At 39.5% G+C, this 13,125-nt stretch overlaps 1 protein-coding gene across 1 annotated transcript; it reads left to right on the plus strand.

Moving 5' to 3' along the window:
• Positions 1-8,692: 8,692 nt before the first annotated feature.
• On the plus strand, positions 8,693-12,867 carry LOC148854062 (TORTIFOLIA1-like protein 4). Its single transcript, XM_088982521.1, has 5 exons — positions 8,693-9,744; positions 9,845-9,953; positions 10,288-10,844; positions 11,456-11,958; positions 12,500-12,867. Exons 1-5 carry the CDS (start codon positions 8,887-8,889, stop codon positions 12,510-12,512), a joined length of 2,040 nt encoding a protein of 679 aa, XP_088838647.1. The 5' UTR covers positions 8,693-8,886; the 3' UTR covers positions 12,513-12,867.
• The last annotated feature ends 258 nt before the right edge of the window (positions 12,868-13,125 follow it).

Consider the following 13,125-nt stretch of genomic DNA (forward strand, 5'->3'; position numbering starts at 1 on the left):
TTTGTCGTCGTCCTCACGTGAAAATTCTCTTTCCATTGGAATTGAGGCTGGGGTTGGTTCTTTATCCATTTTCGTCTGTGTTCTAATAATTCCCTTGAATCCTTGATTGACGGAACCAGCCAAAATCCATGGGTCTGTTTGGAAGATGCCCATAAATGGGCTAATTCATGATGCTGCCTTAATTTCTTTCGAGGGAAATTGTTTGGAATTGATAATGAGTTTTTAGCATTTTTCTTAAATTCATCACAAATTTTTAAAACGTTCATGGGACCCCATGTTAGTGAGTTTTATTTTCCAAAATTCACCTTAATGCACCATTAGTGTTTCTTAACAGAAATAGTCATATCAGCATAAATAACAATCTTCATGATCAAATTACCCTTGAGTGGCGAGTTAGGGAAAATGGTCATTTAGGTTAGTGTTAGACTGGGATTCTCTCTCTCTCTCTCTCTCTCTCTCTCTCTCAGATTTGGCTGCCACCCCACCCTCTCTATCTCTCTCTCTCGCTCGGATCTTGCCGCCACACCACCTTCTTTTCCACTCAAATCTTGAAGGTAGTCGTTGCATCACCCTTTCTCTTACTCAGATCTTATTGCCACACCACCCTCTTCAGATCTTGCCACCACACCACCTTCTCTCACTTAGATATTGAAGGCAGTCGTTGTACCGTCCTCTCTCTTGCTCAGATCTTGTCGTCGCTGCACCACCTCCTTCAGATCTTGCCGCCACCATAGCACCTTCTCTCTTGCTCAGATCTTGAAGATAACCATTGCACCACCCTCTTCGGATCTTGCTACCACTGTAGCATCTTCTCTCTCTTCCTCAAATCTTGAAGATAGCCATCGCACCACCCTCTTCGGATCTCGCTACCACTGTAGCATCTTCTCTCTCTTGCTCAAATCTTGAAGATAGCCATCGCACCACCCTCTTTGGATCTTGCTACTACTGTAGCATCTTCTCTCTCTCGCTCAAATCTTGAAGATAGCCATTGCACCACTCTCTCTCTCTCTCTCTCTCTCTCTCTCTCTTGAAGGTAGATGCTGCATAGATCTATTGTTTGAAGATCTATTGGTTTGAAGATTTGAAAGAACAAAGACGATAAAAACTTTTAAAGATTTTTGATGTTTTGAAATATTTTCAATGTATTCTTTTAAACCTGGAATGTAAATCCCCATTGAGGGTTCTACAAATTTATGCAAATGAATATTTTTTGTAAATTTTTATTTGATTGTCTGAAATGTTTTTTTGAAATTTTGTTGCAATAATCTTTGGATTCAATGTCTAATTTTTGTTTGATTTTTCGAAAAATTTTATCATTTTATTAGTTTGTTTGTAACTTTTTATTTTCTAAAATATATAATTTAAAAGTATATATTTTTTTTGAAATTTTTGCTTTTTTAGTTGATATTTTTAAATTTTTATCATTTTATGTATTTTTGGTGGAGGTTTTGATTATCTTTTTGAAAATTTTATCACCTTGTTTTGTTTTTTACACTTTTTTACTTTTTTCTATAATATATAATTTTTGAAATTTTATCATTTTTTATAATTTTTTATATTCTTTGTAATTTCTATGTATTTATGTATTTTATATTTGAACATGTTTTTTGAACATTTTCCTTTTTTTAATGTTTTTGTAGTTAAAATATTGAAATATATAGGTATATATTTTATATTTTTCTATGAAGGGTAAAATGGTAATGTATTAACTCCCATTAGTCTGTTTAACATCAAATTAGTTACATGGTGATGAGTTTTAGACATTTTGAAAAGTTATGATGAATTTAAGAGAAATGATGAAAATTCATGGTGAGATTTAGACAGTTTCCCTTCTTTCAAATTAATATTAATGGCCTCACTTGTACAAGAAGGATACATTTAATGGAAGTTTTGTCTAAAATATCAAAAAGAGAGTGGCTCATAATAATTTAACTCAAAAAAATTATGTTTTAGGCCCTCCTATTATAGGATGCAATTTGTCTCTTTCAGTCTTTCTAAATTTGCATATTCCTATCAGCCCATAATGGGCAAATTATCAGCTCTATGGAATGGATGGTCCATGATAACCTGAAATATTGACAACAGTAAGATGGGCAGTTTGTGGTTTTCATTTTTGATATTTCCTTTCTATTAATTATCATAAGAGGTGAGAAGCAGAAAATTGGTGGAAATTATCAAGGAATTTTATGAAAATTTTTAAGAACCTTCCCTCAACTTCTGTTTCTCTATTCTTTTCTGATGAAACAAACACAACCTAATAAATCACTGCTTGGTTGGTTACATGGTTTTACAGGTTGTAATAAAATGGGCATGTTTCGTTTGTCCAATATGGGCTAGTCACTGGCTAACTTATTAATCTCCACAAGTCACGTAGGTAGTAGTGGGACTGGTTGGTTGTTTGATCTTATTTATGACTTCTGACTGACTTCTGACTTCTGACTGAACTAATAAATCACTGCTTGGAGTTATTTTCGAATAATTGAGAATGAGAGGTCCAGCCAAATGAAATTTAATTTTATAAAAGTCTAAATGAAACTTAGGGGGTGTATCGGGCGTTTTGATACTTATTTTTTTAATTTTTTTTTTCAAAACTGATTCGGGGGAGTCGGTCTAGGATCCCTCCATCCCTTGAACTGGTCAGACTCTCGATACATTCACTGTAGGGAGTATCAGAAGGGTCCCCGAACGATACGTATCGGCCGATATGTAATGATATTTTGAACCTTGGTTGCTAGTTTTAAAAATAAATCAAAATCATCATCTTGTTTGAAAACAGATTGTTTCTTAAAACAAAAAACATGTTTTTGAATCTGGTTTCAAAAGCATGTTTTCATCTGATTATTCAACATCATGTTCCATAAATCATATAATTTTTATAGTAGAAAATTTGTTTTTGTTTTAAAAACCAATATTTTATTGGTTCCAAAAACATATATTGTTTTTTGAAACAAAACCAACTTATTTTTTCTTTGAAAAATAAAATCAGGGTTCAAGAACATATTTTGTTTTTCTTTTTGCTGATGTGGTGATCTCAAAAACAAATGAAAACTGATGTAACCATTTTTGGTCACGTACCAATTTTTGTGATGCATCGATTTTTTTTTTGCTAAGTACCTCGTTATTTGACCTAGTGGTGAAGTGCCTTTGTGATGAGCTACTTGGTGGCGAACTCCCTGGTGGAGAACTGCCTGGTGGCGAGCTCCCTGGTGGAGAACTACATAGTGACGAGCTACTTGGTGGCGAACTCCCTGGTGGAGAACTGCCTAGTGGCGAGCTCCCTGGTGGAGAGTTACTTGGTGGCGAGCTCCCTGGTGGAGAGCTACTTGGTGGCGAACTCCCTAGTGAAGAATTGCCTGGTGGAGAGCTGCCTGGTGATGAGCTCCCTGTGAGGTGGCAAGCTGCTTGGTGGCAAACTCCCTGGTGGAGAGCTACTTGGTGGCGAACTCCTTGGTGGAGAACTGCCTAGTGGAGAGCTGTCTGATGACGAGCTCCCTGTGAGGTGGCGAACTGCTTGGTGACGAGCTCCCTGGTGGCGAGCTCCCTACTAGGTGGCCTGTGACTCAGAGAATGGTGGAGCTCTCTGGTGCAGCGCAACCCGACTCCCCTCTGCATGAGGTGATCTTCTTTTCTTTGTAGGCAGTGGAAGTTGAGGGACTTGCGAGAACTCCATCTTTTCCTCCTCTTTGTAGGCGGTGGGAGCTGAGGGACCTGTGAGAACTGAATCAGAGGACCCGGGGGTATTTTCCCGACGGGGACTCTCCGACGCTTAAGTTAGTACTCTGATTATAGAGAGCTTTGAAGATGATATTGGAGAAATGAGAGAGCTAGAGAGCAGGGATTACCTCCATTTTTTTCCATTCTCCCCCTCCCCTTTGGGGGGTGAGGTCTTTATATACTGGAGTCCTCGCGGGTTAGGTGGGTGAAAAGCCCTCAAACGGTAAGACTCATTACATCCCGTTAGAACCGGGGTACGGTGGTGAACTCCTCGAGGTTGTCAGGATGACACTTGTGTCAGGCGGCCGGGTCGGCACCTATGTCAGTCGGTGGATCGGTGTCTAGGCCAGGTTGTCAGGCAGGAGATCTTCCTGCGATACGCCAAACTACTCTTTTGTACCGAGCTACCCTACAAGTGGCGAGTTGCCCGGGGGAGCTATGCCGAGCTGCCTGGCTCCTTGGCGAGCTCTTTAGTGAGCTACCGAGCTCCTTGGCGAGATCCTTAGTGAGCTACCGAGCTTGTGGGGTATGCATGCTGAGTTTATTGGTGGGCGTCTTATGGGCGGCTAGGTTGGCCAAGTCGGATCATGTGCCAGGCTGATCCAGGTCGGCCAGGTCGGCCAGGCCGCGCAGGCTACGCACAGGCCGCACGCAGGCCGCGCCAAGCCGCGCAGGCTGCTTGCAGGCCGCCCGTAGGCCACGTGCAGGTCGTGCCAGACTGACCAGACCGGTGTCCGGGTGAGACACCAACTTGATAAGTTGTTGCCTGAATATTTACCTAATTGTCACAAGATGCCATGTGTCACAATTTCACAGGAGTGCCAAATTTACTCTCATCAAAAACAAAACCAAATACAACCTTATACAACTTGTGGCTGTTGTTTTTCGTTTTCAAAAACAAAACCAATCATATTTTCAAAACCCCTCCCCCAGATTTTATAAGAGTAAAAATTTATACACATTTTAAATTTTTGATGCCAGGCGGTCTGTTAGATAAGACGCTCAGTGGAGGGACCCGATCCTTTATATGCAAACCTCTCTCTCTGCCTTGATGATATTGTCATATTTGTAACGTTGGTCTTATATTAATAAGTAATAGCAATGATTAAAAGGAGATCCTACGAATCAATCACTTGTAGATTTGTTTAGATTTCAAATTCTTGTCCAAAAGATTAGATAGAGGAGACGGGGGATGGAAGAAACTCGATATAAAAAAAAAAATGAAAATAACCGAGAGAGAGAAAGAGATCCCGTCGGAAAACTTCCTAAATTAGCTTGCATTTATCAAAAGTGCTAGTGCATGCAGTATCATTATATATATTATATGTTAGCTTTTGCCACCTCATCCCTCACCTGTACACCTGGCAAGGCATGTAGAAAACGAGTCTTTTGGACTGTGAAAACGTATTTTTGTTTCTCTGTAGAAGGATATATGAGCTAAAAAAACATTATTAAGTGGGACTTTAAATGAAAAAGAAATCATACAAATACAGATACCCATGTGGCAAAAGCTTCTATTATATTGAGATCTGTCACATTGAAGCTTTATGACCCAAGAGACTGATGGAACCATTTACGTCCCCACCCCCTCATTTTCCATGCCTTAAAGGCCCTCAATGCAGGGAATTTTCTATGCATAAACACTTTTTCCCCTTTAATGACATGATTGGCAACCACGCCCACACTCAGGTGTAAATGAGCATTAGCCTCTTGAAAAGCTATCAAAAGTTGTAACATATATAGCTCGCTTCACTGAACAATATAGGCTAGGCTAGGCTTGGTTATGTACCAATTTGGTTCATCATGGGTTAAGTGGTCTGAGCATTGGCTTGATCCATTGACCCATGATGTCTAAGTTGCATTTGGGTGATTCAAATGTTTTGAGGGTCTGGTTTAGTTAGTTAAATTTATGGTTTTTGAACCATTATTAACCCAGATGATTAGCTCATTCGGCCTCAAAATTGTTCAGGCCACTGATTCTATTTCACCCTTAAATCATTCTTTTTGCCAAAATACCATTGACTTGGTTAGCAGTTCATTGACCCGGATGACCAAATAATGGTTTTGGTTTTTCTTTTTACTTGAATTAATTTTTTGTTTTCAAATTGCAACTGACAATCTATTTAAATCAGGCGGTCAAACTGCTGATATTGAAACAGGTGACCAAAGTAATTCTGGTTCCGGGTCAATTTTTTAAACATTGGTTTAATTGGTTTGGGGTAGACTTCCCTGGCTGGTCCAATTACAGAGATTTCCGTAACCTTGTGTTTGTGGTTGTGGAAGGATGTCAATGGGCAATTTTTAAGGAAGTGTTTGTCGTCTAGTCAAAGGCAGCCCTTCAACCACCAAGGTCCCAAACTCTCTTATTCTTTACCTTCTGATGTGATCTGATCTGATATGAATGACAAATGAGAAGATAATGAGGGTGGATATATGTGGCTCGTTATCAGCATGGGCAGAGAGTTGTGAGGGGCAACACATCACACATGAAATTCCTTTGGGCTCGCATCTGAGCTGCCATGGCCCATGTGGTTGGGCAGCCTAATCTCTTTGGCTCAATTGACCGAGGGTCAAGAAATACTGGTCCTCATGTGGCCCAATCTTTTTCTCTTTGTTAAGCGACAGTCTGCCATTGGGCTCCATATTCATTAAAAAAGGGCACTGGCCCTATATACATGTATCGATTGAGTTGATGCATACTTTGACCGGAATCCGTTGGAATTTTCGGTAGGCCTCCAAGTTTCAAAGCAATCCTTCAACCTGAAAATAAGAAGAAGAAGAAGATGATTAAAGAACAAAAAACTTTAACCATTGGGATAACAACAGCCCATGGCCCGACCCAATTGGGAAAACTGCTTTTCATTGCCTCACGTGACTCTAACTTATTCACTGTCACCTACTTCCTCTCAAAATTAAAATAAAAATATCAGGGGATGTCAAACTAATAAATATTAATTACTCTCTTTTTCTTTTCTTTTTTTTCTCCATTAACAAAAGTGAGGTGGGGAGCTCCTTGCACCAGCTCACCTCTTCCTTCTCCCCCTCCCCAAGTTAAAAAGGCAGAAAATAGACTCATTCAACCTGTAGCACTAGAAGTGCAAATGGATCGGATCATGTATTTGGTTGAATTTGGATCACCCCTGTTGGATCTTCAGATTGGATCCTATGTTTCGATTAGAAATTGGATTGTATTTGGATTACCCCTTATCCGATCTGAGAAGATTCGATCCGATGTGTTATATATTTATAAATATAAATATATATAATACATATATATATATATATATATATATGTTATTTATTTATTTATATTGTATTTTTATAAATTTATTATATTCTTTATTTTTTTATAAAAAATATGTATATATATGATGAAAATAATTAAAAAAATACTTGTATCTTTTGTTCTTTCTTTATTTAAATTGGTATATTTATTTTTTAATAACTTTTAAAAAATACAAGTTAGATCAAATCAGATCAGAAGATCCGATATGATTCGAATTCAGATAGAATCCTATCAGATATGATTGGATTGGATCTGACATGAATAATATTGAATCGGATTCAAATATACCCTAATTCTAATCCAATTTGATCCGTTTGCATCCCTATGTATCACTAGAATTAGTTTAATGGAATGAAACATCTCTACACAATAATAAAATGGGAATTTTAATTTTATTTTGAAATTAAGTAAAATCTATGACATAAATAAACCATGTAATGATATAATATTTTTAACATGATTGATGAAAACCTTGATTTAATATGTAATAAATATTAATGAATATATGATAGTTAACTCTTGCAACTATCCTTTATAAGCAATCAAACCATGGGGTTTAATTTAATTGGAAGACGAAAAATACCTTTCAGAAATGGAATATATTTCCTTGGGTTTGGAACTATCATTTCAAAATATCAATGGATTAGATGTTGGTAGGAAGTAGAGGGAGAGCTGATTAGGTAGGAGTTGGGCCGAAAGAAACAGCATTGGATAGGGTAAAGGGTGTTCAATTTCATTCTGAATACGATCCCAACACAATAACAGCATTTGGATTTGGATCAGGTGGTGTGAGAAATGATGCATCCATCATTTCTCAGATGGAGAGATGGTCTCATTGTCTTTGACACGCCATCCATGATGGCATGATCCAACAAACAGTGGGTTACCCACTCAAGTTACTTATATTAGGCTATAGCCCATGGGCCATGTCAACCAACCAAACCACCCAACTGTGTGGACCATATCATCCCGTCGGTCCATCCCAACTCCAAACTCTTAACCCAATTGTCCATGTATGTATTACTATTATATTATAGACAGCATTACCAGCGAGTGGGAGAGGGAGTGAGTTTGACTCTGTAGTCTTCCATTGTGATTATTGCTAGCTTATATCTAATAATCTTCTTTCACATGCTCGCCATTTATGTATTATATTTCTATCTTTTCCTTTATTAAAATTTTTCCCTTTCTCTGTCTTCTAATTATCATTTCATTTATTAAAAGGCAAAATTATTAGAATAGAAAAATACGCCATTGATTTCTTACATTCACTAAAATGACTACTACCCACTACCCATTAGTATTACCAACCCTCTCTCCCCGACAAGAAAATTACTAGTTAATCTTAAAAAATAAATAAATTAATTAATTAAAATAATGGTGGAGTGATTTGAGCACACCCCTACCCCTAATAATAAAATTGAAAGTACAAAAATACCCTCACATTTCCACTTTTATTAGAAACGATGAAATTTTCATTATTGTTTGTCTGCATCATATCATCAGCCATTGGGGATGTGCCCAAATCTGCCCCCAAAAACTCGAATTGAATTTTCAGCCGTTGCTTTCTTGCTTCCGAATGAAGTGAAATTATGCCCTTCACCTCTCTCTCTCTCTCTCTCTCTCTCTCTCTCTCTCTCTTCTTTTGTGTTTTTTCACATTTTGGTGTAAACTCTCTCACTTGACTCGCACAGAAATGTGTAGTTTAAAAGCGTCCCTAGTCTACGGACAAACGCAGAGAGAAAAGGAGCTGGAGAGCGAAAGACGAACCTACGCAACCGACGAGCATCTCAACTAACCGTCTGAACGAACGCCGAAGAAGCCCGGCAATGTTGCCGTAGATATTAGCTGCGCCACTGCTCTCCACCTGAGCCCACCTCTCACAAATGCGGTTTTCTGACGCCCATTGTTCTCCATCTCCGGTAATGGCTCAGCCGAAACGGTTGTCCCTGACTCCACCCCAAAATGCTTCCACTAAGGATCTCAAACAGCGTGTCATTACCTGCCTCAACAAGCTCTCTGACCGAGACACTTATGCCATCGCTACCTCCGAGCTCGAGTCCATCGCTCGGAATCTGAATCACGACTCCTTCTCCCCGTTCCTCACTTGCATCTACGATACGGATTCTTCCGAGAAGTCACCTGTCCGTAAGCAATGCGTCCGTCTTTTAGGTTTCCTCTCTGAGACTCATGGTGACGCTCTCTCTCCTTTCCTCTCTAAAATGCTAGCCAACATCGTCCGTCGCCTCAGAGACCCTGATTCCGCCGTCCGGTCCGCTTGCATCGATGCGGTCTCCGCGATGGCCTCACAGATCACTAAGCCTCCCTTCTCCGTGTTCTTGAAGCCGTTAACGGAGACCCTGCTGCTTGAGCAGGACTACAATTCGCAGATCGGTTCTGCGCTTTGTCTTGCTTCCGCGATTGATGCTTCTCCCGATCCGGACCCGGCGCAACTGCAGAGACTTCTGCCCAGGCTCTTGAAGTTACTGAGGGCTGAGTGCTTCAAAGCGAAGCCATCGCTGCTGTCGCTCATTGGCAGCATTGTTGGCGCCGGTGGTGCCTCCAGCCATAATGTTTTGCTGAATTTGATACCTTGTGCGGTTGACTTCTTGAGTAGTGGAGATTGGGCGGCGAGGAAGGCCGCCGCGGAGACGCTTGTGAAGTTGGCTATCGTGGAGAGGAATCTGTTGTCAGAGTTCAAGTCTTCGTGTATTACGTCTTTTGAAACTCGGAGGTTCGATAAGGTCTGAAAAAGGTTACTCTTTTAGATTGACACGATTGAGATTCCTCGTTTTGTTAGAGTTCCATGATATCTGGTCTAATTGCATTTTGATATTGTCGTAGGTGAAGGCTGTTCGGGACACCATGAATCGGATGTTAGAAGCCTGGAAGGATGTTCCTGGCCTTCCTGATGAAATGTCGCCACCATCCCAATCCAAACCTTCTTCGAGAGGTAAGAGTGTTGTTGTTCTTTGCTTACTTTTCTTGTTTTCGAAAAGATTTTTCTGTATGCATATCTTGTCAGTTGTTACAGAGTCAGTAAGCGTGTTTCTTACTCGAATCTTTGTTAGAGATTGTTCAACCAGTCTATGACTTCAATTGCAGCTTCTGATACTCCTTGCCTCGGTTGTATTCGTTTGCTTAATTTGATGATTTCAATTAATGTCTTTTTATCGTTTCATTTCTCCTACGTTTTCATTTATTCTCCTGGTTTAGATTTCTCAAGCCATCATGTCATCCACTGGCGAAACCTATGTAAATCTTATTCTGGTTTGTCACACTTACAGAGAGTGCCAGCGGTGGGCGTTTTCCTCCTTACTCCAAAAACTCTGTTTCCTTGGGCTTTGAAACTCCGCAATTGAAGAAGAAAACAATTTCCAAAAGCACACCATTGTCACCATATAAGTCACCCGAAACGAAAGTTAGAAAAAAGAGTCCATTGGAGACTAATGACCGGAAACATGGTAAGCTGGAGTGCAAGAAGCCATCTGATTGGAAAATTGAGATTTCTGTTCCTCATTCTCAACCTTTTACTGTTCTCTGTGATGACGATGTTAAACAAAGAGATGGAAAGGTTCTGGAAGAAAATGAAAGCAGACACGGAACCAAAAGAGCCCTCTTTAATAAGAATTTCGATGACAAGATGTACAAGTTTGGAGGGTTAAGATCTGGGTCTCGTGTTGTCCCGTTTCATGATAAGGAGGGTTCCGAATCTACTATTGTGGTCAGTAATACAACTGAGGATATCTATGGCAACCACAAAGATAATGAGGACTTATGTTTGATACGAAAACAGCTGGTTCAGATTGAGAACCAACAATCCAGTCTATTGGATCTTCTCCAGGTATATATATATCCCAAAAGCATTATTATGTTTATTTTTCGTTTGTTAGTCCCTCACGGGTCTTTTGTTTCCATTTGGATCATACATATGATTTGTTCAGTGCCTGGGGTTCTGTCTGGCTACAAATATCATTTAGTGGTTAAAAATGGTCAATGTACCCAGAAATTTTACTCAACCATGAAAAACCTTCTGTATCTTCATTACTCTCTCGAATTAGTTGGGTTTTGGAACCTTAATTATTCCAATGGAAACAACAAAATGTATTCTGTCATGAGTTGTAGCTAATTAACTTCCTATCCTTTCATCCAAAAAGTGGAGTAAGGATACATAAAAAAAAGCTTCAATGACTTGGAATCTTTGAATATCACTGCCATATTCTTCATCAATGTCAAATTTATAGGTGAATCTGCTTCATTGTAGTATATTTTATTTGCATGCTTAATATACAACATTGGGAAAATTTTTTGATGAATAATAGTGCACTTTAATTTTAGAGAATCAATTCCAAAACCTGTCAGTGTTTTAAGGCATTTTCTAACAGAAGTAATAGTGCACTTTAATTTTAGAGAATCCTCTGCTAACTTATCCTTCTCTTTCTTTCGTGAGTTTAGAAGTTTATTGGGAGCTCACAGAGTGGGATGCGATCGCTGGAGACACGTGTACATGGGCTAGAAATGGCACTGGATGAGATTTCCTATGACTTGGCTGTATCAACCGGAAGGATGTCAAAGACTGACACTGCAGGAAATACATGTTGTATGTTACCTGGTGCAGAATTTCTCAGTTCCAGGTTCTGGAAGAGAACAGATAGCCGATGTTCAACGTCAAGGTTCTCTTCTTCGGGGGGCACATCATCATTGGCTGCCATGAGAAAAATGACCGATAATGATGGAAATGCTGAACATTTTATGCTGAAGAACAGGAGATTCCGACTCCAATGGGGCAGTGGATTTGTTGTGAATCCATTGGCAGAGATTCATAATGACTCCACGGGGAGTCCAAGGGTCTATTCAAACAGAATGACAAAGTCGGCAATTCAGGATCCTGAGGGAAGGCAAGGTCACAATGCCAGTGGCCTTGTCACTGGGTTACTTCCAGCCGATGCAGTCAGCAGGTGAGTGTCGGTTGTGAAACTTAGATTCTTTGTTGTCATTGTTGAATGTGAATATGCGTTGGGTGTGTGGTGGGGCTAGATGCAGATTTGCTCAATCTTCTAATCTCAGTATACAGAGAAATGACTGTACTCGAAACATAATCAAACTATTAAAATTTAACAAATTGTCCAACTTTGGAAAACTTTTATTATACAATTGCTTAAGAACAGGGGAAGCCATGTCCAGCCTAGGTAGGAATTCCTATGACCATGTCCTTATGTACTTGGTCTCTTCTGTGAAAATGGGTCAAATGGTGCCTTAAAATGGACCAGAATATTGTACTCTCAATTTATTTGCTTATGCATTTTATTTGTACTTGATCTTTTCTCTTTCATGTGAGGGTGGGTTGCTCCATTATGACCTGGGTGATCAGGGTTCAAATCAAACAGCCTCTCTGCATTGATCTGCTTATCCGATCTTACGTTCTTGCAATTTGTATTGATGGTTGCTGCTATGCTCCAGAACCTAATGTGTTTCTCTTTCTCCTCCGTTAATTTCCAGATCATCTGCGTAGATGGAGTGGAGGTTGAGTTTGCTAGAGGTCTCAGTATGTGAGAATCGAGACTCACCATGGTTGTTTCATCAATTAAAGATAGTAAGAGGTATGGTGAAGCTGAAAATTTACCTGGGAGGGACACCTGTGACAGAGAACGTGGGGCGAAAAATTGGCTTGGGGAGCAGTCTTCCTAATAGTTAATTAAAAGAGCAGGTTGATTCATAAAATAACTATACAAAAGCAAGCATTCAATTAAGTTGGAGAATTCGAGATTGTAATTACGTGTGATCTTATATCAGACAGATGCCCTTACACGGGAAAGAGGTGCAATGTACATAGAGAAGAAGAGGTTTTCCTTTCTTTTTTTCTGGTACTTGTTATCTGTTGCTCTGAAATTGATAAAAAAAAAAAGAACAGAAAAAAGGAATCATGTGAAGATATAAACTAATAATGGTCTTGACCATCGGCCCATAATTATTTAACCGTAGAGAAATACACAAGCCTTAAATGGCAGCCAGATTTAATGGGTAGGGAACCGGAGAGCCTGCAGCCACCAAGCGATGCTGAATGATCATCCAATCTTACAATTTTTTGTTTCAGTTTTGGAAACAGAAGAAGGCACATATATAAC

This window comes from Nelumbo lutea, chromosome 4 (assembly GCF_056320005.1).
Source record: "Nelumbo lutea isolate HS-2025 chromosome 4, American lotus-T2T, whole genome shotgun sequence".
Taxonomy (NCBI): Eukaryota; Viridiplantae; Streptophyta; class Magnoliopsida; order Proteales; family Nelumbonaceae; genus Nelumbo; species Nelumbo lutea.